The sequence below is a fragment of the Bos mutus genome, chromosome 12 (genome assembly GCF_027580195.1).
Source record: "Bos mutus isolate GX-2022 chromosome 12, NWIPB_WYAK_1.1, whole genome shotgun sequence".
In the NCBI taxonomy this organism is placed as follows: Eukaryota; Metazoa; Chordata; class Mammalia; order Artiodactyla; family Bovidae; genus Bos; species Bos mutus.
The window spans coordinates 12998689-13025675 of NC_091628.1; the positions used below are offsets into that span (position 1 = coordinate 12998689).

The window sequence follows — 26987 nt, forward strand, 5'->3', positions numbered from 1 at the left end:
GATGACAGAGGATGAGATGGTTGGATGGCATCACCGACTCGATGGACGTGAGTTTGAGTAAACTCCAGGAGTTGGTGATGGGAGGCCTGGCATGCTGTGATTCATGGGGTCACAAAGAGTCGGACACGACTGAGCAACTCAGCTGAACTGATAGGGTGAAAAACTGAAAACAGGAGGTTTTAGTCAGTCAGTTGTGTCTGACTCTCTGCAATTTCATGAACTGTAACCCACCAGGTTCCTCAGTCCATGGAATTCTCCAGACAAGAATACTAGAGTGGGTTGCTGTTTCCTACTCCAGGGGATCTTCCCAACCCAGGGATCAAATCCAGATCTCCTGCACTGCAGGCATATTCTTTACCACCTGAGCCACCAGGCAAGCCAAGGTAATTACAAGTAAAGTGTTGGAAGAGGGAATTGACTCAAATGTAAAATACCGGGAATTAAAATTAAGGAAGAATCTACTGTCCCCAAAGACCAGAGTAACGGAAGAATGTGAAAGTCAGGGACAGACAGAGCAGGGCCAACACGCAGCTGATCACTAGGTCACTTTACACCTCACTTTAACCTAGAGAGTCTACTCTCCAATTTCTCCACAGTAGGTGTTCATTAATTACTTGTTGAATCAAGGGAACAAGTAAACACATGAATGTGTGTGTTAGTTGCTCAGTTGTGTCTGACTCTTCGCGACCTCATAGACTGCAGCCCACCAGGCTCCTCTGTCCATGGGATTCTCCAGGCAAGAATACTGGAGTGGGTTGCCATTTCCTTCTCCAGGGGATCTTCCCAACCCAGGGATTGAACCCAGGTCTCCTGCATTGCAGGCAGATGCTTTACCATCTGGGCTACTAGGTGAAATCAAACACATGAAAAGATGTGATGATACAAATGTGTTATGGCTCCCTACCATGAACATGATTCTTCTTGTTTTCTTAAGCAAAACCACTGAAGTGACATGAGTGACAGATTCTACTAGCCAGGGAAGCTTCCAGTGGCCTTTTTTTAACAACAGACTGAACAAAAAGGGAGAGAAGCAAAAATAAGGTAAATATCCTTATGTACTCTACCATTATTGAAGTCCCTAGTGATGGAACCATCTATACACTCATTATTCATTTTACTGAAAGCTTCAGTAAGTAAAAGGAAATAATTTATGTAAAAAGAAAATATGTTTAATCAATAACCAGAAAAATATGTGTGTATCAACATTTGTCTGACTCCAAAAGAAAAACAAGATTAAGAGATAAAAAGCTTAATTTTCACTGTTTAAAATAACTGCTCAACCTGAAAATTAAATAGCAGATCTGATTTTCTAATCTGTTGAGCATGCCCTTTGTAAAATATTCTACATTTACAGGTTTTCACATTCGAAATATACCAAACTTTATAAAACAGTATTTAAGATTCACTAGTAGTTATTTTAAAATACATCGTGTCTACACTGATTTGTAACTCAGGATGTGGTGATACGTTGAAAGATCACAGAAAAATATTAATACTTTCATGTCATTTGATGGACATCATTGAAAATATAACTTAAATATATACTAGATTCAGTTTCTACTTGCTAATTACTAGAATCTTACTAAAACACTGCTTATTTAACTGTGGATTTCCATATGAAGCCTCTGTCAAAGGAAAAATAATTTTTTTTAAACACCAAGAGATAAAAATGCTTCGTGGCTTCTTCATTGCTTATCATGCTTGTATTCAGTCGCTAAGTCATGTCCAGCTCTTTGCAACCCCATGGACTGTAGCCCGTCAGACTCCTATGTCCATGGGATTCTCCAGGCAAGAATTCTGGAGTGGGTTGCCATTTTCTTCTCCAGGGGATCTATCAGACCCAGGGGTCAAACCCACATTTCCTGCATTGCAGGCAGATTCCTCAGCACTGAGCCACTAGGGAAGCACCTTATTGGCACTTGGCTTAATAATTAAGCCTAGTAAGTGGCTTAATAACTAAACTGACAATTTACATTATTTCTTTCAACAATTTAACAGTTAGAACCGGACATGGAACAATGGACTGGATCCAAATTGGGAAAAGAGTATGTTAAGGCTGTATATTGTTACCCTGCTTATTTAACTTATATGCAGAGTATATCATGTGAAATGCTGGGTTGGATGAAGCACAAGCTGGAATCAAGATTGCCAGGAAAAATATCAATAACCTCAGATGTGCAGATGATACCACCCTTATGGCAGAAAGTGAAGAAGAACTAAAGAGCTTCTTGATGAAAGTGAAAGAGAAAAGTGAAAAAGCTGCTTGAAACTCAACATTCAAAAAACTAAGATCATGGCATCTGGTCGCATCACTTCATGGCAAATAGATGGGGAAACAATGGAAACAGAGACTTGAGCTTCAAAATCACTGCAGATGGTGACTGCAGCCATGAAATTAAAAGACACTCGATCCTTGGAAGAAAAGCTATGACCAACCTAGACAGCATATTAAAAAGCAGAGATGTTACTTTACTGACAAAGGTCTGTCTAGTCAAAGCTATGTTTTTTCCAGTAGTCATGTATGGATGTGAGAGTTGGACAATAAAGAAATCTGAATATTAAGTAATTGATGCTTTTGAACTGTGGTGTTGGAGAAGACTCTTGAGAGTCCCTTGGGCTCCAAGGAGATCAAGCCAGTTCATCCTCAAAGAAATCAGTCCTGAATATTCATTGGAAGGACTGATGCTGAAGCTGAAGCTCTAATACTTTGGCCACCTGATGCGAAGAACTGACTCATTGGAAAAGACCCTGATGCTGGGAAAGATTGAAGGCAGGAGGAGAAGGGGATGACAGAGGATGAGATGGTTGGATGGCATCACCAACTCGATGGACATGAGTTTGAGCAAGCTCCAGGAGTTGGTGATGGACAGGGAGGCCTGGCGTGCTGCAGTGCGTGGGGTCATAGTCAGACATGACTGAACGACTGAACTGAACTGAAGCACAAAACAACTCAGTGACAACCACTTATATTGTATGTTGGATGAAACTATGAAAAAGTAAGGGTTTGACCTCTGTTGGGAGGAGGGTAGCACTCAGAAGGTCAATTCTAACAACAACAATTAGTACACATTTCATAATATGAATATGTTATAATATGATTTCCACACTCAATTGCTATAATAAGCTACCTTGTAGAGCAAAGACATAAGAGGAAAAAACAAACCAAATTAAGGAAATCAGAATGGGCGTTAGAATTCAAGGTAATTGAATAATTGAAGAAACAGACTTGAGGGATATCCTGGAAGAAATGGCAGGATATATTAAGTACAAATAGAACAAGAAAAAAAGTTCGAAAATAAATATGGGGAAGATAATGGTCTCCCACTAGCTGAATAATTTTTTTTTGCTTTTTTAAAGGACCTGGGACGAAGTGGCCCCTTGGAGCTGACTCCCATCTCTCTCATGACTCCCATCCTCGGTTGAGGAGCCTCTGAGCCTATGAATCAAAGCAGGTATGACCATCAAGTCACAATACTGTTTTCAGTTACCCTGTCAGAAATTTCTTATTCATTAAGTACTTTTCTCAGTGTTCATTTCCCTGATTTCTATTGCTCATTTTATTTGGAATATTGTGTTTTTTGGAAACACCTCACATATTTGTGTACGTGTAGAGTGCGTCGTTTCATTCCTTGGGTATTTTTAGATGAACATTTAAGCCAGTGTCACGATTTTGTGTGCCTGCTTTTTTCCATTATGCATTATAGTGGTCTCTGGACATTATTTGCAACATCATATATCTTTAATTTTAAAAATGGCAGTGGCATTTGTTATATTTTGTAGACCCGAAGTTCCCAAGTGTCCTGGAACTCCACTTAATATTCTGCAACAAGCTAACTGGGAAAAGAATTTGAAAAAGTATAGATACATGTTTATGCGTGTAACTGAATCACTTTGTTATATACCTGACACTAACACATTTTTAAGCAACTATACTCCAATACAAAATAAAAAGTTAAAAAAAAAAAGAAGTTCCCAAGTGTTCTATCATCTTCTCCCTGGACCGTGGCACCAACTACAGCAGACACACTGTAGCCCTCAGAGGCTGAGTAAGTAGCAGGAGCCAATAAGTAGTTGAACAGAAGCCGCCATCACACCACCATACTCTTAAAACATACTCACATCTCACCATTTTTAACACCTGTGGTGTTTTGTTTTGTTTTTAGGATTTTCATGTATATAAATATTACTGCTCTCAAGCTCTTCAACATTATCTAGTACCGCAACCAAATGCTAATATGGTCTTTGAATACCTTCTGGTGCTGTCCTTCCTTCATCTTTTGCAATTTTTGATTTTCTTCTTCCTTTAGAGTATCCATATAAGCCTGTCTTCTGGCCTGTAATGGTATGGAAAAAAAGGAATCATGAGAAAAAGCATCACCACAATGTCAGACCTACCGTGGGTCCAGTTCTGATCTGAGCTATATGCTCAGATCAACCTGAGCATATAGCAAGCTCTCCACATACACTTGCTTAAAATTGAGTGATTTATGTATATGTCTGCAGATGCCCCTTGGGATATACAAGAAGAGAAGAGTGTAAGCACAACCATCTAGCACACTTTAAAGGATGCTCTAAACATTTGTTAAAAGCTTTAAAAAAAATATCCCCTCAGAGATAATCAACATAGTTTATTCCTTCTCGTGAGGAGGATTTGAAGCAGAGCAAAGTTAAATGTACTTTTTCAAGAATATTTTAACTAGCTGATGAATCTCAGAGGCAGGCAGTGATGCCACCGGCTGCAGCAGCACGGACGTGTCTGCTGCTCATTAATGACGTCCTATTAAACGGCGTGTCGGCTGGTGATTGATGCCGTGCGATTCCAGAGACGAATTTCCCTCCAGGTCTTTGTGTCCCTAATGTGTACCTGAAGTTCCTTTCTGTGCCCGAGAGGGAAAGCAAAGTCTGTTCAGGAGCACAGAAGCCATCATTTCTGGCTGAATTAGGACCTCAAGGGGGAAGCTCGGAAGAGTCAGCGCACACAGTAAGATGTCCTTCAGTCCCAGTGACCCTCCATGTCAGGGTGCCCCCGCCATGGGCACAGAGACCACATGTGCCGGAATTGATGAGATTTCAAGTATTCTATCTGTTCATTTGTCATACACTTTCTCTCCCTCACACTGATTTGCAGCCCACCCTCAGGAAGGCAGAGAGGCCAGCCTGATAAGCTAACACGTAGGAAAGCCATTGTTCTCATAAACTACTCGCAGCATCATGGCAGCAGCGACATATTTCAGGCCCTAGTTCTTTGGACTAATAATCCATAAAGCTTCTGTAGCCTGGTCCCCCCTTTTCCCTTACTATAATTTTTCTCAAGTAGTTCTTAATTCATTCCTCCATTTCTGTCACTATAAAACCCATCTTCCAGCAAATAAGAAGAAGCACTCGCCGGAAAGAGAGAGATTCTCAGGATGCATCAGCTGTAGCACTAATAAGTAGAACTGCAGTGCTCCAAATGTGTCCAGATGTGTTCAGAAAGCCCACATATATCCAAACCCTGCCACATCAGACAGGCACACACATCCCAGGACTTTATCCATATCCTGAACACAAGGGGACTGTGATAAGATATAAACGGTGGGGAATCATTCTCTAGTGACCCTTTATTTTTACATGAGAAGGTCTTAAAGGAGGGGAGAGAGGCTGCTGGCACATTTTCTATTCAAAGGAGTAAAAGGAGGAATAAGAGATTTAGTTAAAGCAGATAAGATGACTTGAGTGAGGAACCTATTTGTATACCTTCCTTTTAAACTCAACCTGTTGAGTTTTTTATCAGCATATGGGTCCTGGGTTTTCCAGGTGGCGCAGTGTTAAAGAATCCGTCTGCCAATGCAGGAGACGCAACAGATGTGGGTTCTATCCTGGGTCGGGAAGATTCTCTGGAGTAGGAAATGGCAACCCACTCTAGGATTCTTGGATGGAAATTCCATGTCAGAGGAGCCTGACAAGCTACAGTCTACAGGGTTGCGAAGAGTTGGACGTGACTGAGTACACATGGACACAGCGCACAATATTTGACTTAGAAAAAAATGGTGAGACACAGTAAGTGTCAATGAAAAGGCCACAGAAACTGGGCAGTTCACAAGGCATCGCAACTACAGAGTTCAAAGCTACTTGCAATGCCAGTGCTGGCTTACCCAGCTGTGGTCCCTAGGCAGGACAGGAAGCTTCTCTTTAAAAATACGGGCAAAGACTCTCGATTACTGGTTTTCTGTATTTTTATTCTCACGATGAAATTTTAATCTTGAGTGTTGTGTGTGCATGTATGGGTATCACTAGCTTTCTTGAAGTCTCAGAAATTTCTATGTAATTATATTCATATAATTTTTCTATCAAAAAGTATTGATTTAACATATTAATGATAAATTTGTTACTCAACTACACTTTTGCTCATCCTCCCCCACAAGCTATACTAATAATATATTCATTCAATAAGCAATATTTCAGCCTCCTGTGCACAATCGCTGAGGTCAGACAGGACCACAGGCCTCAAGTACTTATAGCCTAGTGTGGAAGTCAGATAGAAAGATTAACAAGATTATTGATTACAGTACAGCATGAGAGGTATTGTGATAAGGGATGCTAAAAAGAAGGACATTTAATTAAAGCAGATCAAGGACACAGTCTCAAAGCAGGAGACATAGGTTGCTTTTTAAAGAGTAGGAATCAGACTAAGCAGGGGCAGGACATTCTGTGAATAAATGAAAAATGGCATTGTATTATACTAGGTTGTTTGGGCTGTCATAACAAAGAACCACAGACCGGGTGGCTTAAACAACAGATGTTTATTGCCTCACATGGAAGCTAAAAGTCTAAAATCAAGGTGTCTACAAAGTTGGCTTCTTCTTTTTTTTTATTGGAGTATTGTTGCTTTACAATGTGATGTCCATTTGCGTGGGTTGCCATTTCCTTCCCATTGAGGTCACCACGGATCACAGAGCAGTTTCCTGCCCCAGCCAGTAGGTCCTCAGTTATCTGTCGCATACGCATTGTCGGTAGGATATATACATGTTTCTTCTGATGGCTGTGAGGGAAGGATCTCTGCCTCTCTCCTGCTTACAGACGGCAGTCTTCTCGTGTCTCTTCACATCCTCCTCCTCTATACCTGTCTGCTTCTGTGACCAAATTTCCGTGTTTTTATAAGGTCACCTTTCCTAGTGGATTAGATCTCATTTTAACTTAATGTCCTCTGTAAAGACCCCCATCTCCAAATAGGCTCACATGCGGAGGTACTGGCAGTTACGACTTCAACGTATAAATTTCCAGGGGACACAATTCAATGCGTAACAAGCACTGAGTTCCCATTTGAAGATGGTGAAGTGAATATGTTTCTGCTCCATGCTTTTCTCAGCAAATTACCCTAAAAAGAGGAGGAAATGAAACAACCACAAACCCTAGCTTCAAAAACCCAAGAGAAACCAGTGTTCTGAGACAAAAAATCTATGAAGACAAAGTAGAGAGACACTGAGGGGCCAGGAGGGAAAGAGCAAATCTAAAGCCCTGCTGCGGGGGGTGGGGATGCAGGAGCCGCAGGAAGGCAGCTAGCCCCGCAGAGCAAGGTGAGGGCCCCAGAGATGGACGTACCAGCTACCGGGAAGGTGACGGATGAGAGGAAGGCGCCCACATCTGCTTCCACCCCGACAGTTCAGGTGCTAATGCCCCCAGCCTGACAGGAAATCAAAAGTGTATCCTCTGGATCAACCAAACCAGACAGGCCTAGGACAGAAGACAGCCGTGTTCAGATCCAGGGTGAGAGTGGAAGGCCTGTGTGAACTGCTGCGTACCAGGCTGTGGAACTCTGGGCCCTTCTTTGAACATTTATACTGCTCCCTGCACTGTTCCCTCTGAGACATAGAGTGTGATATTTTATCCATGAAACAAGAACAGGTTGCTGGTTGTTTTTTTTAAGCAACAAAATAAAAAGGAGCTCTTAGAAATTAAAAATATCTCCTCTTCCCCACAAAAAGACAAACAAGTAAAATATTTAGAAGATAAAACCAACAAAATGTGTGAGATAACAGAAAAAATGATGTATATTTAAAATTTTCCTACACATACATATTTGTATATAGTATATATGGCAGGTTGTTGTTGTTCAGGCACTAAGTCACGTCTGACTCTTTATGACCCCATGGACTGCAGCATGCCAGGCCTCCCTATCCTTTACTATCTCCCAGAGTTTGCTCAGATTCCTGTCCACTGAGTCAGTGATACTATCTAACCATCTCATCCTCTGCTGCCCTCTTCTCCTTTTGCCTTCAATCTTTCCCAGCATCAGGGTCATCCCAAAACATAAATATGGCAGATATGTATGTGTGTGTGTGTGTGTGTATATATACACACACCTACCCCAAGTTCCTGGTACAGAGCTCAGAGCTCCTAAAACGTTTGTCATTTACTAAATGATAAGAGCTTTCAGAGCATCTCTTGTTCCAGTCTTTGGTCTTTGACCCCATCTCTGATTCAGGGCTCCTAAAACCCTGTAATTTCCTAAGTGATCAGACCACAAGGAGGGCCTTTTGTTCTACTGAGGCAACTCCATGTGGGCTCCTGAATGATTCCTGCATGGGGCCTGGTCACCAGAAGAACCAAGTCATGGTTAGACGTTTGGAATTTTCAGTCTCAAACCTCCATCCTCCAGAGAAGAAAAAAGAGCTGGAAATGGAATTAATAACTGATCGTGCCTATAGGAGGAAGCCTCCATAAAAGTCCCAGAAATACAGGGGTTCAAGGAACTGTTGAGTAGATGCACATATCCAAATATAACATATCCACCAGGAGGGTGGCCATACCCCAACCCCACAGGGACAGAAGCTTCTGCATAGAACCCTCCCTGGCCTCTCCCTGTATCTTTCCTCATCTGGCTGTGCATCTATATCCTTTATCATACTCTTTAATAAACTTGTAAACGTAAGTAAGTATAGAGTAGAATGAGTTCCGTGAGTGGCTCTAGCAAATTAATTAAATCCCAAGTGCGGGTTGTGGGAACTTCTTTTCTGGCTGTACCACATGGCATGTGGGATCCTAGTTCCCCAAGCATGGATTGAACCTGAATCCTCTCAATGGAGTGTGGAGTTTTAACCACTGGACTGACCACAAGTGAAGTCCCTTGTGGATATGTTTGATTTGTAGCCAAGTTGGGCAGAAGCTCTGGGTTCCCTGGGGACTGACCACTTGTGACTGGCATCTGAAGTGGGGAGCAGTCTTATGGGACTGAGTCCTTAGCCTGTGAGATCTGATGCTATCTCCAGGCAGAGAGTGTCAGAACCGAGTTAAATTGTGGGACATTTAGCTAATGTTGCAGAACTGCTTGGTGGGGAAAACCCCGCACACATTTTGTATCAGAAGTGCTCTGTGTGTGTGTGTGTGTGTGTGTGCACAAGTGTAGGAGTTAAGGATACACTTAGGAGGAAAAAGATAGGACTTTTTTCTAATTCAATATGCCAGGAAGTAAGTGACTAACACACACACACACACACACACACAGTCTCACACACAAGGTGGGGGTGGGGGGAGTAATCAAAGATAAATTAGAGGGGAAAAAATACTTTTTTATGAAAAAGTTAGAAGATAAATCAAGGAAGCCTAAGATTTGAATAATAAGAATCCCATAAAGAGAAAATGAAAGGAAATAAATCAAAGAAATAACACAAGAAAATCATCTAAAACTAGAGATAAATTTCCAGACTGAAAAATGAATAAAAATGACCCTCACACTAAGATACATCATTATGCAATTACAGAATACCAGAAAAAAATAAAAGAGAAGGAGATATAGAAATATTTCCAGGGGAAGAAGGGGAAAGCCCCCATATAAGTACAAAATTCAGATGGCCTTGCATTCCTTAGGAACAAATAACTCAAAGTCAGAAGAGCAATGCCTTCAAAATGGTAAAGGAAAATTATTTGCAATTTAGAATACTTACTAGAAAATTGCAAGTTGAGTGTGAGGACTGAATAAAGATAGTTTCAGACATCCAAGAACTTGAACATACATCTTCTCTTGGGAAGCTACTAAATAATATGCCCCACCAACACAAATAAATAAAGCAAAAGGAAAAAAAGAAGAAATGCGACCCAGAAATCAGGGAACCCAACACAGGAAAGCAATGAAAGCAATTCCCTGGATGATTGTAAAGCCCTGATTCCCATCCTTGGATGCACACTAGAATCACCTAGGGAGCTTTAAAAGCCTAAAGCCCAGGCCACAGTACAGGAGGAGCCCTGGGGGCGTGACCCAGGCATCAGGAAGCTTTAAAGTCCGCCGCCCAGATGATTCCAGTGGACAGCTGAGGTCGGGAACTGTTCCCTGAAAGGACAGTCCCAGAACTATAGTGCTGTTGGAGGCTTCAAAATCAACCAGCCCAGATGAAGTGAGGAGGGAGGTTTGCAGAAGGGAAAGAAACCCAGAATTGACAAGTTAATCTGACAGTCACAACGTGGAAAATTGTAAGGAAATTTGCATCAAGAGGCACTTTGTAGAACACTCACAAAAGCTAAAGGAAAGCAGTCAGATGTTCAAAGGAAACTAAAAAAATGAAAAATAAAATGAAAGATTTCTGAAGTTATAAAAGAAAGAAAATGTAAATTATAACTGGCTTGGCAGTAAAAAATATTTGCAGAGTCATAATAAAGGAAAGCCTGAGATACTGAATGATTAGATGGGGAGAATTAGGGGGAAAAAATCATAAGATTAAAAATAGATGAATCAACAGATAGCCATATACTTTACTAACATCAGTTGGGTTCAGTTTAGTCGCTCAGTCCTGTCCAACTCTTTGCAACCCCATGAATCACAGCATGCCAGGCCTCCGTGTCCACCACCAACTCCTGGAGTTTACTCAAACTCATGTCCATTGAGTCGGTGATGCCATCCAACCATCTCATCCTCTGTCGTCCCCTTCTCCTCCCGCCTTCAATCTTTCCCAGCATCAGGGCCTTTTTCAAATGAGTCAGTTCTTAGCATCAGGTGCCCGAAGTATTGGAGTTTCAGCTTCAGCATCAGCCCTTCCAATGAATATTCAGGACTGATTTCCTTTAGGATGGACTGGTTGGATCTCCTTGCAGTCCAAGGGACTCTCAAGAGTTTTTGAGACCACAGTTTTGAGACCACAGTTCAAAAGCATCAATTCTTCGGCATTCAGCTTTCTTTATAGAAAACTTCATTAACATATTCAGAGCCAAATAACAAAAGACAGCTAAGGGAGTGTGGCTGGATGAATAACAGCCCCCTCAAAGAGCTCCACATCCTAATCCCTGCACACTGTCTGTGAAAGTGTTAGTTGCTCAGTCTTGTCCGATTCTTTGCAACCCCATGGACTGTAGTCCAACAGGCTCCTCTGTCCATGGAATTCTCTAGGCAAGAATACTGGGGTGGATAGCCATTCCCTTCCCCAGGGGATCTTCCCGACCCAGGGGCTGAACCCTGGTCTCCTGCATTGCAGGCAGATTCTTTACCATCTGAGCTACCAGGGAAGCCTCGGAAGCTGTCAGTGTTACCTTATATGACAAAAGGAACTTTGTAGAAATCAAGAATCGGGACACAGAGAGAGGCACCTGTGTGGTACGGGTAGAACCAACAGAATCACAATGGTCCTTACAAGAGGAAGGCAAGAAGGTCAGAGTGGAGAGGAGGTGATATGATGATGAGAGTCAAGATTAGAGTGAGCCACAGGTCAAGGAAGGGGCTTCCCAGGTGGCTCAGTGGTAAAGAATCTGGCTGCCAATGCAGCAGACACAAGAGATGCAGGTACAATCCCTGGGTAGGGAAGATCCCCTGGAAAAGGAAATGGCAACCCACTCCAGTATTCTTGCCTGGAGAATTCCATGGACAGAGGAGCCAGGTGGGCTGCAGTCCATGGGGTCACAAAGAGTTGGACACAACTGAGCAACTAACACACACACACACACACACACACACACACACACGGGTTAAAGAACCAAAGAATGGCAGCAGCAGCCAAGAGACACCGGGAGAGGCAAGGATCAGATTCCTCCTCGAGCCTCCAGAATAAACCAGCCCTACTGACACCTTGACTTCAGTCCCTTCCTCCTCATATCTGACCTCTGACCTCCAGAACTGCAAGAGATTCCACTTGTGTTTGAAGCCCCTAAAACGGCAAAAATTCACTACAGCAGCAAAGGAAACGTTATACTAAGAATGTAAAGAACGGGAATAGAAGTGGGTTTGAATGGCATGTGAGAGACCTATGCCTTTCAGTGTTGACTTTTTAAAGGACATGTGACACGTGGATAGAAATTAAAGCAACCTGCAGTAAGTGTTCGGAGCGGTGGAAGTGAAAGTAGCAGTAGTAGGGGCCAGAACAGAGAAGGCAATGGCACCCCACTCCAGCACTCTTGCCTGGAAAATCCCATGGACGGAGGAGCCTGGAAGGCTGCAGTCCATGGGCTTGCTAGGAGTCAGACACGACTGAGCGACTTCACTTTCACTTTTCACTTTCATGCATTGGAGAAGGAAATGGCAATCCACTCCAGTGTTCTTGCCTGGAGAATCCCAGGGATGGTGGAGCCTGGTGGGCTGCCATATATGGGGTCGCACAGAGTTGGACACGACTGAAGTGACTTAGCAGCAGGGGCCAGAAAGGCATGAATAGAAAGCAGTGCTCCTCACACATAAACGTGTACACACATCAGCCACAGACCATGTTAAACTGTGGGCGCTGATTCAGGTCTGCAGCATCATTCAGGCAACGCCTCTACTGCTGGGCCATGGACCACACTTGGAGCAGCAGAGACCTAGACTGCAGGCCCACAGAGAGGGGGGCTGTGGGGGAGGTGGGGGGTGGAGGCACAGAGAGGGCTTTGTGCATAAGCTAGGGCATTGTGACTTGATTCTTTTTTTTTTTTAATTTTATTTTTAAACTTTACAATATTGTATTAGTTTTGCCCAACATCGAAGTGAATCCGCCTCAGGTATACCCGTGCTCCCCATCCTGAACCCTCCGCCCTCCTCCCTCCCCATACCCTCCCTCTGGGCCGTCCCAGTGCACCAGCCCCAAGCATCCAACATCGTGCATCGAACCTGGACTGGCGACTCGTCTCATACATGATACTACACATGTTTCAATGCCATTCTCCCAAAGACGGGGAGCCACTGGACCATGGAACAACAGAATGAGGTGGTATTTTTCTCAAAGTGTTAATCTCGGTAGAAGAGGCAGGGGGAAGCAAACCAGAGACTGGTCGTACACTGATGGTGCAACTGGAAACACGCTATGATGGTAACTGGGGAGTGGGGGGGATGATGCACAACTGGAGATACGCTATGATAGCGACTGGGGAGTGGGGGGGGATGCTGCTGGCACGTCTGCTTCCACACCCAGCATAGAGAACTACAGCCATCCATGTGTGAGCAAACACTGTGAATTCCTCCTCTCTGACATTCTGACCTACAGGAATTTTCTTGTTTTTTACATCGACATCATATATGCCGCTGCTAAGTCGCTTTAGTCGTGTCCGACTCTGTGCGACCCCACAGACCCCTGCAGCCTACCAGGCTCCTCTGTCCATGGGATTTGCCAGGCAAGAGTACTGGAGTGGGTTGCCATTGCCTTCTCCGACATCATATATAGTATTTATTAAATTCCCATCTGTCATGGTAGCCCCACATTTAAAGAAGTGGTAAGAACAACCATTTTCTCAGGAAAGTTGTATTATGTAGTAAAACTGAAATAGCTAAAAAAAAAAAAACTTGAAACCTTGCAGCTCCTCACACCCCACATATTTGGGTATCACGCAGTGTTCACCTTCTGCGCACTGACCATAATTAAGGCAAACTGCAGGTGTCTGCCTTTAAATTCACAGAGGTGTAATGTACATATTTGATTTTCCTAAAGCATTTAAAAAATGGTTCTGCAGTGCATTCTCTGAGGAATTCCATGCATATGGATTAGACAGTATGAGAAGACTACAATATGGGTAACAAGTCAGGAAATATATTGAACACCCACAAATTATTACTAGTTTGGTGTCAAAATGGGAGCCACTGTTGAATGCTCTTGGTGAGGAGCCATCCTGGGTGCAATCCTGCTGCATATTTTCTATTAATAGCCTGAGGATCTTATGCCTAAGGCACTAATCAATCCACAGGAAATGCAGCTCTGGGAGAGATTACTAATGCCTTGGACAACAATATTGAAATTCCAGGAGGATCTTGTTCAATTGAAGAAATGAGCCAAAATCAATAGGGCAAGCACACAGGTGTTTCAGCCACAGGATTCAAGACCCTTCAAACAGAAATCAAGACCGTCCTGCCAGCCAGGCACCCAGGTGGTAAAGCTATCCAACTCCTGTCTTGCCTCTCCTCCTCTATCACGAAAAGGCCGTGTAGACGTATGTCAAGGAGCATCTCTGCACGGGATTAACCTTACTACCTACAGCTCCTCAAAACTTCTCCCTCCAGTACCCTGCAATGAGAAGGACAATGGATTTGATATGACTGGTGGAGCCCACATTTAGCAAATCTGGACTTTGGGACACCGTGGCCTTCAATGCCCAGAAAAAGTAAGAAGCACTGAGAGGTTTCTGGTAAGAGTAGAATGACCTTTTCCCAAGGAGTGTCATAGTATCTTCCTGACATTTTAAAATGTGGTCACTAAAGAGAAAGAGGGCTGGGGGAAGAGGGCAATCAGATATCTCTAACAGCCTCTCGTTTACCTCCCCAGACACTGAAAAGCTGTTTTTCTAAAACCTAAAACAACCTTTTCTTTCATTTACAACCCTGTCCCATGGTCATCCTTGCCCCCACTTGGTCAGTCAGTAACCAAGCTCTGCCCTTTTCACCTCCTAAGCGTCCCTCTGACCCACACTCTCATCTCCACCCTCTCACCCACCAGTCTGCTTCAGACCTTCATCATCGGTCACTGAGTCTAATATGGAAGCCTCAGAGACCTCTCTGTTACTTCAGACCCATCTTTCACCTGGTTACCAGTGTGATCCAGCAGCCAAAATGCAAAGGTGACCTTGAAGCGTCCCTGTTTAAAACATCTCAGTACCTTCAGGACTCACAGAATGAAGTTCAAGTTCATTCAGGTCGGCAGTGGTGTTCCACCATGGGCACCAGGAGCTTCCTGTATGTGGCATCTCTGGAGCCTCAAAGCCCGGGAGATGCTTCTAGCATCTTCTGCCCAGGGTGTCAGGGGTGCTACACATCCTGCAGTACCCAAGACAGCCCACCCAATGAACCACTCCACCCAGACGGCTACAGCTGAGGAACTCTCCTCAGGGCTCCTGACTTCTCCAGGCTCCTAGCTTGCCCTTCTCAACTGCAGCTGCACAAAATTCATCCACGCTTTTCCTTGCCATTATACCTTCCTTCTTTCTTCTAATTCCTGACACCTGGAATGACTCCCTTGTGACTCATCTTTTAAGCTTCAGCTTTCCGACTGTTTCTATCCTCTACACTCACCACTCTGCTCTATACCTAGTTCTCCTCTTCACTGGACTAAGGTCCTTCTAGGCAGAAATTGTATGTGCCTGGTCCTTGTTAGTACAGTGGTGACTATCCCTGCCTGTCACGCAGGAGTCAGGGGTTTGATTCCCCAATGAGGAGGCAACATGCCCTTTTTGGAGCTTTCCCAGGCAGTGCTAGTGGTAAAGAACCTGCCTGCCAATGCAGGAGACACAAGAGATAAGGGTTTGATCCCTGAGTTGGGAATATACCCTCGAGAAGGGCATAGCAACCCACTCCAGTATTCTTGCCTGGAGAATCCCATGGACAGAGGAGCCTGGCGGGCTTCTGTCCATGGGGTCGCAAAGAGTCAGACACTACTAAGCAACTTGGCAGCATGACAGTATTTATATAAACAATCACATTTGAGGGATGGATGACTGGGTGACAGCAAAGGTTTCAGAGGCTGCTGCTCGTCCCAGGGGCCATGATGTTGGCAACAAGTGCAAGCATTGTTTTACAGCTGAGACAATAGTTGAGGTCACTTTCAGCTCAGATCATCTCTGCCTTTAGTTCCAAAATTCTGTGCTGTAGAAGTCACTCTGTGGCCCCGATCTTCATCCACTTTAAAAAGTGCCAGACGGCACCCTGCGTGATATTCCACTCACCCAAGCTGAAGGCTGTGGGTCATCACCAGCAACTGGACAGGCCCCTCTGTGTGGCAAGTCTGCCTCAAATCTTCTCAAGAACTCGGCAGTTTTGCTAGCAGGAACACAAACAGGTGTTAGCACCTTTGTAAAAGAAGAACTATCGCTGTTCACTGTGCCTTTGGATACTCGCCTGGACCTCTATCGGGGTGACTAAAAGTGGCCGCGATGGAAGGTGAGTTTGTGGGCATGGTAGAGTACAACGTCAAGCAAATGCTACTGCAAGACGGCACCTCACAGTTGGGAAAATATAACACTAGGCTTGTGGAATGTGAGCCTACCGTTTCATTGTTTTCTCTTTGTGTCCTTTGACATGGAGATAAATGCCCTATCAGACTCCACAGTATGGGCCCTAATTTCCTATCTGAGCACTTGAAGCTTGACACCCAGACTTCAGTGTAGGGCTGTAGAGTGAACGTCCCTCCCCTACGACATCCCTCCCGTGGTATGGTGTCCCTCCCACCACGCTGCTGCCACGTCAGACTCGTCACCCTCCAGGGGTCTCTCTGCTAGTCATCTCACTGCCCCCGTGGCTTGGACTACCCTCAGGATACCCAGAGCCGCCAAGCCTGTCATGCTTAACCATTTACGGGTGATGGACCCCTTTGGAATTCTGAAAGCAGGAATGGGCCCTCTCCCTATACATACACACACCCCTTTGCATTTCATTTGTACCTTCCATGGAAGAAAGACATGCTGCCAGTTCTGATCTATATCTCTTTTTAGCTCTGAGAGATTGCAAAAGGCATACCAAGACATAGCCTCAGTGTTTTTAGTATTTTGTTGATTTATTTGATTGCACCAGGTCTCAGTTGCAGCATGTGGGATCTTGTAGTTGCAACACATGGAGTCTTTAGTTGCTGCATGCTAGCCTAGCTGTGGCACATGGAATCCAGTTCCCCAACCGGAGATCAAGCCCAGATCCCTGTATTGGGAGCACGAAATCTTAGCCACTGGACTACCAGGGAAGTCCCCTCAGTTTTAATAAGTTGCTTTTCCCTTAAAAATTCAAACCGTCACCCCAACTTCTCCCTCACATGTGTCAAGCATAGAATGCTGGAATGGTTTCCTAGTCCTTACTTTAACGACTGCCCCTTTCTGCCTCCCACTGATGAATTTCTATTGCTTTGTCCTTTCCCCATGTAACTGGTGGAACTTTGATCCTCTTACTTCATATTCACAATCAAACAGCTCAGCAAGGCCTGGTTTATACTGCACGAGACCCTGGCAGCCTGCTTTCCTTCTGCCTTTTCCTTCTGTCACCCCTCGGCTCCCCCCTCATATTTTAGGCCTGATGCTAAGATCCAATTTATCAAGCACTTAGGGCATGGGCATCAAAGGAGACACAAATGGTCTGGTAAGAATAAATGGTATCCAGTGAGGGTGGAAATCAAAATAAGGAATTAGAAGTTAAACAGAGATGCCAACATCACTTCAAATAATTACTTAGGTAGAACATGGCATCTGAACAAGGTCAGAATCTTCAGCTGGGAAAGGAAGAGCTGAAAGTTAAGCGACAAACATAACCCAGAGAAACACAAGGCTTCAGCAGCTGAGACGAGCAGCCTTTCCATTTGTCTAGGGTTGCTTATCTTGCCCAGAGTAGACAAGGAGACTAATGATGTCGCAGAAGCTGGAAGCTGCCCCATCGTCTGAGGCTTTATGAAGCCATCAGTCACAAGTGTAAAAAGAAGAGTGTTGCCAGAAGTTTGGCTGAGATTTCTGAATATCCTTAGCTGAGAGCAGACTATGTGAGAAAGCAGTGGAAAAGAAGCACCATGATAAGCAAGTAAGGAGCTTCAGACCAGGTACACCAGCAGCCCCGCACTGTGTTCTAAGGGATGCTTCTTACCTGCCAACACCAAGCACAGAGCTGGCTGGGTAGCTCACCAGCAGCCACGGCCTTTGTGCCCGTGATCACCGCCCCATTCATGCCACAAGATCAGAGCACAGTGCCAGGGCCACGGGACTGCCAGAGGCATACCAGTAGGGGCCTGGGAAGAATGTGGGTTACTCGCAAGTGATTAACTTTACAAACAAGACAAGTTCCAAGCTACCAGGCTAACTGGCATTTTTCTGTTATCAATAGATTGGCTGAACTGGATTGGAATCCCTGTAGGTAATTATGGTCAAATTCAATAAAAATAAAATAAAGAACCTCCTTGAGGCTCAACAGGACAAACATCTACTGGAGGGGAAGTCCAACAAAACGGAACCCTAGACTCCAGCACTGAGTCACCTTTTTATTGGGGTTCCGTCTTTGCCACCACCATGACTCTGTCACCTAATGAGGGGGGGGGGGCGGTGATCTTCTCCCACGTTAGCACTTTGACCCAGGCACAGATACAGGATCCCTTCCTTTACTCTCCAGAGAACACCTGAGAATGGACCACCAATAACAGACTGGTTTTGAAGATTTAGTTAACCTTAACTCATCTCCAACTTAGGACGCTTAAGCATCCTTCCTACTTGTCCTTAGGGTGGTGCCTATGGCTTATCCTAAAAGGCCTCTTCGGGGTAACATCACCTGGACATAATTCTGTTGTAGCCAATACTTCTAAATATCCATCAAAATGAGACTTTTCCTCTAGTCATATAACCTGACCATATTTCCTAGCTTCCCATGCAGCTAAGGTTGGCCACGTGGTGGTTTTGACCAACAAAATGAGGAAGGAAGTAATGCACACCACTTCCAGGATGAACTGATAATAAGTTTCCCATGCATGAGCCTCCATACATTCCCCTCCTCCTTCTGGCTGTCTGGAATAGGGACAAGCCCTGGCACAATCCTGGAAGTCATTTGTGTATTAAAGGTGGTAGAACCACTGTTTTCGGTGTCGGAATATCTGCGGGGAGGGGGCCTCTTCTCATACCTGTTCACCCATATCTTACGTGAAGAAAAAATAGGGCTCAAATAATTATTTTATTTTGAGGTTTGTTGATTACAGCAATTAGCCAACCCTACTAATACAACATAATATACACAAGAGAATCACCTCTCAGTTTAGGTTATCAGTTTCACAGGACATGAGGAGAGGCCAAGAAGGGCTGAGGAACAGTAGAAAAAGTAGAATTCTCAAGGGTTAAGCTCGGCATCTTAGTTATTTCGGAACCTTAGGGGAGGAGTAGGTGAGAAAGGGGAGGAAACCACCTGTCCTTAAGGCTGTCCGGGCGTCTGGTCTAGCAGCTGCCTAGGCCCACAGTATAAAAATAAACAGGCATTTATCTCAGTACCACTAAGATTTGTCTAGTTTGAGGACAAGTGGGGGTTTGAAAGGAGAAACTGGAGGGCGAGAAAGTCAGGGAAGGAGAGGGATATGGCTGGTTATAATGTAAGATGATGGAATATTAATGTTAATGGCAATTCATCAATCAAAAAGTTTTTGACCTTTTTGAAAGGATAAAATATATGGGAAAGATCACAGAGAGTGAAATGAGTATGTGTTGGCTCATTTAAATAGGCCAGAAAGGCAAAGATAATTCCTATAAGGCTTTAAAAAATAAAATTGTTAGAAAAGACAACCAGCATCTCTAATGTTCAAGGAAGAATCAGTTTATATTAAAAAAAAACTTATATAGTGAAAATGAGTATACTACCCAAAGCAATCTAAAGATTCAATGCAATCCCTATCAAGCTACCAACGGTGTTTTTCACAGAGCTAGAACAAATAATTTCACAATTTGTATGGAAATGCAAAAAACCTCGAATAGCCAAAGCATCTTGAGAAAGAAGAATGGAACTGGAGGAATCAACCTGCCCGACTTCAGGCTCTACTACAAAGCCACAGTCATCAAGACAGTATGGTACTGGCACAAAGACAGAAATATAGATCAATGGAACAAAATAGAAAGCCCAGAGATAAACCCACGCACCTACGGACACCTTATCTTTGACAAAGGAGGCAAGAATATACAATCGATTAAAGACAATCTCTTTAACAAGTGGTGCTGGGAAAACTGGTCAACCACCTGTAAAAGAATGAAACTAGACCACTTTCTAACACCTTACACAAAAATAAACTCAAAATGGATTAAAGATCTAAATGTAAGACCAGAAACTATAAAACTCCTAGAGGAGAACATAGGCAAAACACTCTCTGACATACATCACAGCAAGATCCTCTATGACCCACCTCCCAGAATATTGGAAATAAAAGCAAAAATAAACAAATGGGACCTAATTAAACTTAAAAGCTTCTGCACAACAAAGGAAACTATAAGCAAGGTGAAAAGACAGCATTCAGAATGGGAGAAAATAATAGCAAATGAAGCAACTGACAAACAACTAATCTCAAAAATATACAAGCAACTCCTGCAGCTCAATTCCAGAAAAATAAACGACCCAATCAAAAAATGGACCAAAGAACTAAATAGACATTTCTCCAAAGAAGACATACAGATGGCTCACAAACACATGAAAAGATGCTCAACATCACTCATTATCAGGGAAATGCAAATCAAAACCACTATGAGGTACCATTTCACGCCAGTCAGAATGGCTGTGATCCAAAAGTCTACAAGCAATAAATGCTGGAGAGGGTGTGGAGAAAAGGGAACTCTCTTACACTGTTGGTGGGAATGCAAACCAGTACAGCCACTATGGAGAACAGTGTGGAGATTCCTTAAAAAACTGGAAATAGAACTGCCTTATGACCCAGCAATCCCACTGCTGGGCATACACACCGAGGAAACCAGATTGAAAGAGACACGTGTACCCCATTGTTCATTGCAGCACTGTTTATAATAGCCAGGACATGGAAGCAACCTAGATATCCATCAGCAGACAAATGGATAAGAAAGCTGTGGTACATATACACAATGGAGTATTACTCAGCCATTAAAAATAATACATTTGAATCCATTCTAATGAGGTGGATGAAACTAGAGCCTATTATACAGAGTGAAGTAAGCCAGAAAGAAAAACACCAATACAGTATACTAACGCATATATATGGAATTTAGAAAGATAGTAACGATAACCCTGTATGCGAGACAGCAAAAGAGACACAGATGTATAGAACAGTCTTTTGGACTCTGTGGGAGAGGGAAAGGGTGGGATGATTTGGGAGAATAGCATTGTATAATATCATATATGCAACGAATCACCAGTCCAGGCTCGATGCAGGATACAGGATGCTTGGGGCTGGTGCACTGAGACGAACCAGAGGGATAGTGTGGGGAGATAGTATGGAGGGGGGTTCAGGATTGGGAACATGTGTATACCTGTGGCAGATTCATATTGATGTATGGCAAAACCAATACAATATTGTAAAGTAATTAGCCTCCAATTAAAATAAATAAATTTATATTAAAAAAAAACTTATAATAGTTACCAAAGGGAAGGGGGTGGGGGGATAACTTGGGAGTATGGGATCAACAGATGCACAGTACCATATATAAAAAAAGGTAAACAACAAGGATTTTTTAAAAAACCAATCAGTTTAAAAACATTCACTGTGATCTGTAAGAGCTCATGAGTCAGGTGCCCGCCAGCCATTGCACCCCAGGGTTACAAGGTGTGCCACGCACCTTCCTCTGCCTGGTTGCCCACATCCGATGCTGAACCATGACAGATAAGAAGGTGCTAATAAAAATGTTAGAGGACCCATTTTAACCCTCAAGAGTCATAATTAAGAAGGCACGCTCCCTGAAAAAAGAGCAGTGACAAATCTCTCTTTTTGCCTTGCAGGGTGGATGGAGTAGTTTTTCCTTCTCTCATCACCTAGTCAGTTGACACACAAACTCCAGTAGCTGCAGAGCACAGACAGTGAGGTAAACGAGTGAAGGGTGCCTAGACAGAGGGTGGCCAAAGGAGCACCGCTCGGTAATACAGTACACATACCAAGAACTTGCTAACCTAGTACAGTGCTTGACACGCGCCAGGCGCGTAATGGTAAGTGTGTTAGTCGCTCAGTCGTGTCCAGCTCTTTGTGACCCCATGGACTAGCTCACAAAACTCCCCTGTCCATGGAATTCTCCAGGCAAGAATCCTGGAGTGGGCGGCCATTCCCTTCTCCAGGGGAGCTTCCCAACCAGGAATCGAATCCAGTCTCCTGCACTGCAGACAAATTCTTTACCATCTGAGCCACCAGGGAAGCCGTACATACTGGTACAAACTTCCCCACCAGGGAAGCTCATACACACCAGGTACAGTACAAACTGTTGAATATATGAAAGCACATTTCCTGTGAGATACTATCGATGCATTAGAATAAAAATTTTATCTGTGTTTCTCAAATATTTTTTAGTTTATATTTCTTCTCTTTGGACTATTTGTTTCAATCGCTTTGCCAGTTTTTCTGGAGTTGCCTTTTTTCTTATTAATTTGTAAGAGTTCTTTGTGAAACTAAGCCTTTATTATTTTTGAAGCAAATAGTTTCTCCTAGACCACCACTTACTTGTGACACAGTTCACTATGTCATCTAGCATAAGTGTTTCCTGTAGTCAAATCTGTATTTTTTTTCTTATGGATTCTAAGTTGTACACATAGCATAGGAAGGCATTTCTACCACAAAATTTTAAAAGCATCGTTCATTACTTTCTGTGTTGAATTAATACAATTTGTCAAATTATCTGTTCTTTTGATGCTGATTTGAAAAAAAATACTTGTATCAACAGCTAAAGTACCCTGATGCTGGGAAAGATTGAGGGTAGAAGGAGAAGGGGATGACAGAGGATGAGATGGTTAGATGGCATCACCAACTCAATGGACATGAGTTTGAGCAAACTTCAGGAAATAATGAAGGAAGGGGAAGCCTGGGATGCTGCAGTCCATGGGGTCACAAAGAGTCGGACACGACTAAGAGAATGGTAGACTCTCTTCCATTCACTATTAATTGCGATGCCAATAACACTTTTTTATTATTACCATACCTATGTTGTATATGATTCATGTCACCAGCTTCTTCTCCCTTTTCCCTTCAATTTTTCAAGTTTGTCTATTTTTTAAATATTTTTCTCTTTAAAATTGGTTTATCATATTTCATAAAAGGTCCTGTTTAATTTATATATGAAGAAGAGTAGAATTATCTTTACAATGGTGATTTTTTCCTCTTATAGTAAATAGATATTCTATATTTATTTTCATCTTATTTTAGGTATTTTCTTTTATATATAAAAGTCTATTAGACTTACATTCACCTGTTTTACAATGTCAATAGATATTATAAATGAAATTTTTCTTTTAATTATATTTTACAGTGGACTTTTGATGGTGTGTCTGATGATGTGAAGACAGAAGTATTTGCATATTGATTTTAGATTCATTCATGATAGCCAAACTGATTAGTTCTAACAGTTTTTTAGTTAAGTCCCTTGAGAGGTTTTAGATAAACAGAGTCACTTATCTCTTCCTTTCCAATATTTAAGTTCTTTCTTTGTTAGAAATAAATTCTAATTTCCTATCTAAAAATCCGTATCAGTTGTAAATAGCAAATACTCTTGTCATCCTGTTCCTGACTTTACTGAAAAAGTTGCCTTCTTTTTCTGTTTTCAAACCAGCTGGGCCTACTGTCTTTTTTAAGATGAGATCAAACAACATTTTCTCTTCCATTTAGAGTTTTTATTCTATTCAGGTTTCAAGTCTAATGGCATACTCTTTCCTAGGAAATAAATTAGGAAATCTGAGTTAAACAAATTAACAGAAGCAGGACATAGTATTTCTCTTCTAGAATTGTGGTTATACTTCCTTTCTTATCCTTGGCGTTCTTCCTTATTCCTTACTCAGACAAGTCAAAAGTTTATCCATTTTATCAGAGTTTTACAAAAAACTTAGGCTTTGGTTTATCGATGATAAATTATTCTATTCAACTTCATCACTTCTCTCCCTTTATTTATTCCTTCTTTCTGGGTTTTTTTTTTTTTTTGGCATTTATTTTATGTGCTTTGTTATTTTATTTCCATTTTTCTAAAAGCTTTTAAACCTCTACATTTTCGAAATAATTTTATAGTCACATTCCATAGATTTTTTTTCATTTTCTTCATTATTTTATTTGATGTGTAGTTAAAACAGATCAGTGTGAATTTAGAATTTAAAAAATCAGATTGCCACTCTCAATCTGCAGTTTAACATTGAAAAATAAGTTTCGATTCTTCCCCTACCTTTGAATCAAATAAAAGATGCAGAATACTTTAAACTTTATATTCTCTTATCCTAAAGTAATTTGTAATTACTTTACAATTCAGTTTTGGTTTCAAAATTTTTTATCCTAATAGTCTCCCCCATCCTCCCAGGAAACCTGAATCTTTATTTTTTAATTGAATAATAATTAACACATAATATTAGTTTCAGGTATAGTGACTTTGATATTTTTATACATTATGAAATGGTCACCACAATAAATCCAATATGGTGACAGATGGTGACCTAACATTTAAAAAGGTAATTAGAAAAAATTTTAAGTGGATAGACTTTAAAATTTCTTATTGCTTAATTTCTAATTTTATTACATTTTGTCCCCTTAGGAATGGTGACTTTATAGATTTGGGGAGTATTTGGGGAATTTACTGAGAGTCTTTGAGTCATTTTGTTGCTTAGTCACTTCAGTTGTGTTTGACTCTTTGTGACTCCATGGACTGTAGCCAGCCAGGTTCCTCTGTCCATGGATTTTTCCAGGCAAGAATACTGGAGTGGGTTGATATTTCCTATTCCAGGGCTTTGAGTCATGGCTAATGGTGATTAACTCATATTTTTAAAGAATAGGTATTTTCATAAACTAGGCACAATACTTTGTAACTATGTCTGTATAATCATGCCAAGTCATGTTATTCATATATCCTCCATGCCTTATGAAATTTTTTTGGCTCACATGATGACATATTAATTTTTATGGAGAATTAGTTAAATAAAAGGAAAATTTGACACATCCATCATCTACATACAGACCTCAGCAGTTTCTGCTTCATATATTTCACATCTCTATTGGTATTTATAGTTCATATTATCTTTTGGATTACATATTTTATCTGCATAAAATATCTTTTATCCTATTGAATGCTTTCATCTTGAATTCAGTTGTGTCTCAATATTGCTACATTTGCCTTTTTTTATCAGCATTTATGGATATATGTTCTGTGCTTTTATTTTCTGTTGTCGTAGGTATCTCTAATAGTAACATACAGCTAGATTTTTGCCTTTTTTTTTTTTTCAATCTGAAAGGTTTTTTAATAAGGAAATTTAGCCTATATAACCTTTTGCCAAAGAATTGATGCTTTTGAACTGTGATGTTGAAGAAGACTCTTGAGAGTCCCTTGGACTCCAAGGAGATCCAACCAGTCCATCCTAAAGGAAATCAGTCCTGAATGTTCATTAGAAGGACTGATGCTGAAGCTGAAACTCCAATAGTTTTGCTACCTGATGCAAAGAACTGACTCATTTGAAAAAACTCTAATGCTAGGAAAGATTAAAGGAGGGAGGAGAAGGGAACAACAGAGGATGAGATGGTTGGATGGCATCACTGACTCAATGGATATGAATCTGGGTAAACTCTGGGAGTTGGTGACGGACAGGGAGGCCTGGCGTGCTGCAGTCCATGGGGTCGCCAAGAGCTGGACACGACTGAGCAACTGAACTGAACTGAACCTTTTACTGTGACTACTCCCTTGTTGCTTATAAAACTTCCACACCCTTTTCTGCCTTTTGTTGTAATTATCAATTTTTCATTTGACTTTTTTATGTTTTTGTTATATATCCTACTTAAACATATAATACAATTAAATATATAATAACATAATTACTCATTTTTTCCATCAATATCTGGAATTCATTAGCATTCACTCATACAAAAAATAATACTTGTTTTACTTCCTAACCTTCTCTCTTCCATCCATATGCCTCTTCTAGCACTGAAGCCCTCCATGATTTTAATTTGATCCCATTGATTCTTAATAATGAAAAAGAAAAAAGTTAATCATGTATTTGACTATAAATGTCATTGTTTTCTTTATTCACAATGGTTCTGATATCTCTTCCTCTCTCTAGGACTCCTTATCTGTTTGACCAGAGTTCATTTTGTGGTGACATTTTAAAGTAAATATCTTAGAATTCACACGGAAGTGACAAATTGGCTAGCTATGCAGGTAGCTTGTGGTGCATATCCCACCAGGCATAGTATATTTACCGGGAGCTCTTTCAGGCCCTGGGGCCTTCTTAGTGAATCTCTTGTCTAGAAGTTCTTCGGCTCCACCCTTGCAGGTAAAGGCGAGAGTTCGCTGCTCTCTCTCTTCTTCCTCTGCTGTCCTTGTTTGCCGTTCCTTTATACTCCACCTTCTCCCTCCAAGTACTATGTCTGATTTCTTACGTGATTTATATTGATTAATCTTCTTTTGATTTAGCAAATATTAGCCCCACCCCATGCCGCATATGAGGAAACCAAGGCTCGAAGAGGTTAAACAGGAATTTCCTGTTAGTACAGTAGTTAAGACTTGGCGCTTCCACTGAAAGGGGACGGGATTCAATCTCTCATTGCAGAACTAAGATTCCCACATGCCTTGCAGCCAAAAAAAAAATAAAGCAGAGAGATTAAAAATGTTAGGAGACAAGTTAAATTTTGAGACCAGGCAGGCAGTCTGGTCCCTGGTATATCTGTGTCCTGCTATACCCTCCCAAGGGCAGAGCACTGATGGTATGATGTTCCAGTGATGAGACAGTTTAAGTGAAACCATTTTGTAAGTAAGTGGCCAGTCAACTTTTTATTTTTTACCAATTATTAATCATATCCTAAGAAAGGCAGAAGCTGTTCCTGACATCCAGGAGCTGGCCTGGCACTCATAGCTAAACCTTGGTCTTCTCCTATTGAAAGTAATTTCATACAACATCAGTCTCAGAGGAGGTCACTTTATGGCTTATGAAAAAATAAGACCACTCCATGACATGG

The 26987-nt window shown here is 42.0% G+C and overlaps 1 protein-coding gene across 1 annotated transcript in view; it reads right to left on the minus strand.

Annotated features, from left to right (window-relative positions):
- The window catches only part of EPSTI1 (epithelial stromal interaction 1), a 102115-nt gene that overhangs the window by 30015 nt on the left and 45113 nt on the right, over positions 1 to 26987 (minus strand). The window contains exons 7-8 of the mRNA XM_014482918.2: positions 16075 to 16168; positions 4251 to 4334 (exon numbers count right to left, since the gene is read on the minus strand). Coding sequence (XP_014338404.1) covers positions 4251 to 4334; positions 16075 to 16168 — 178 coding nt within the window. The remainder of the gene's footprint in view (positions 1 to 4250; positions 4335 to 16074; positions 16169 to 26987) is intronic.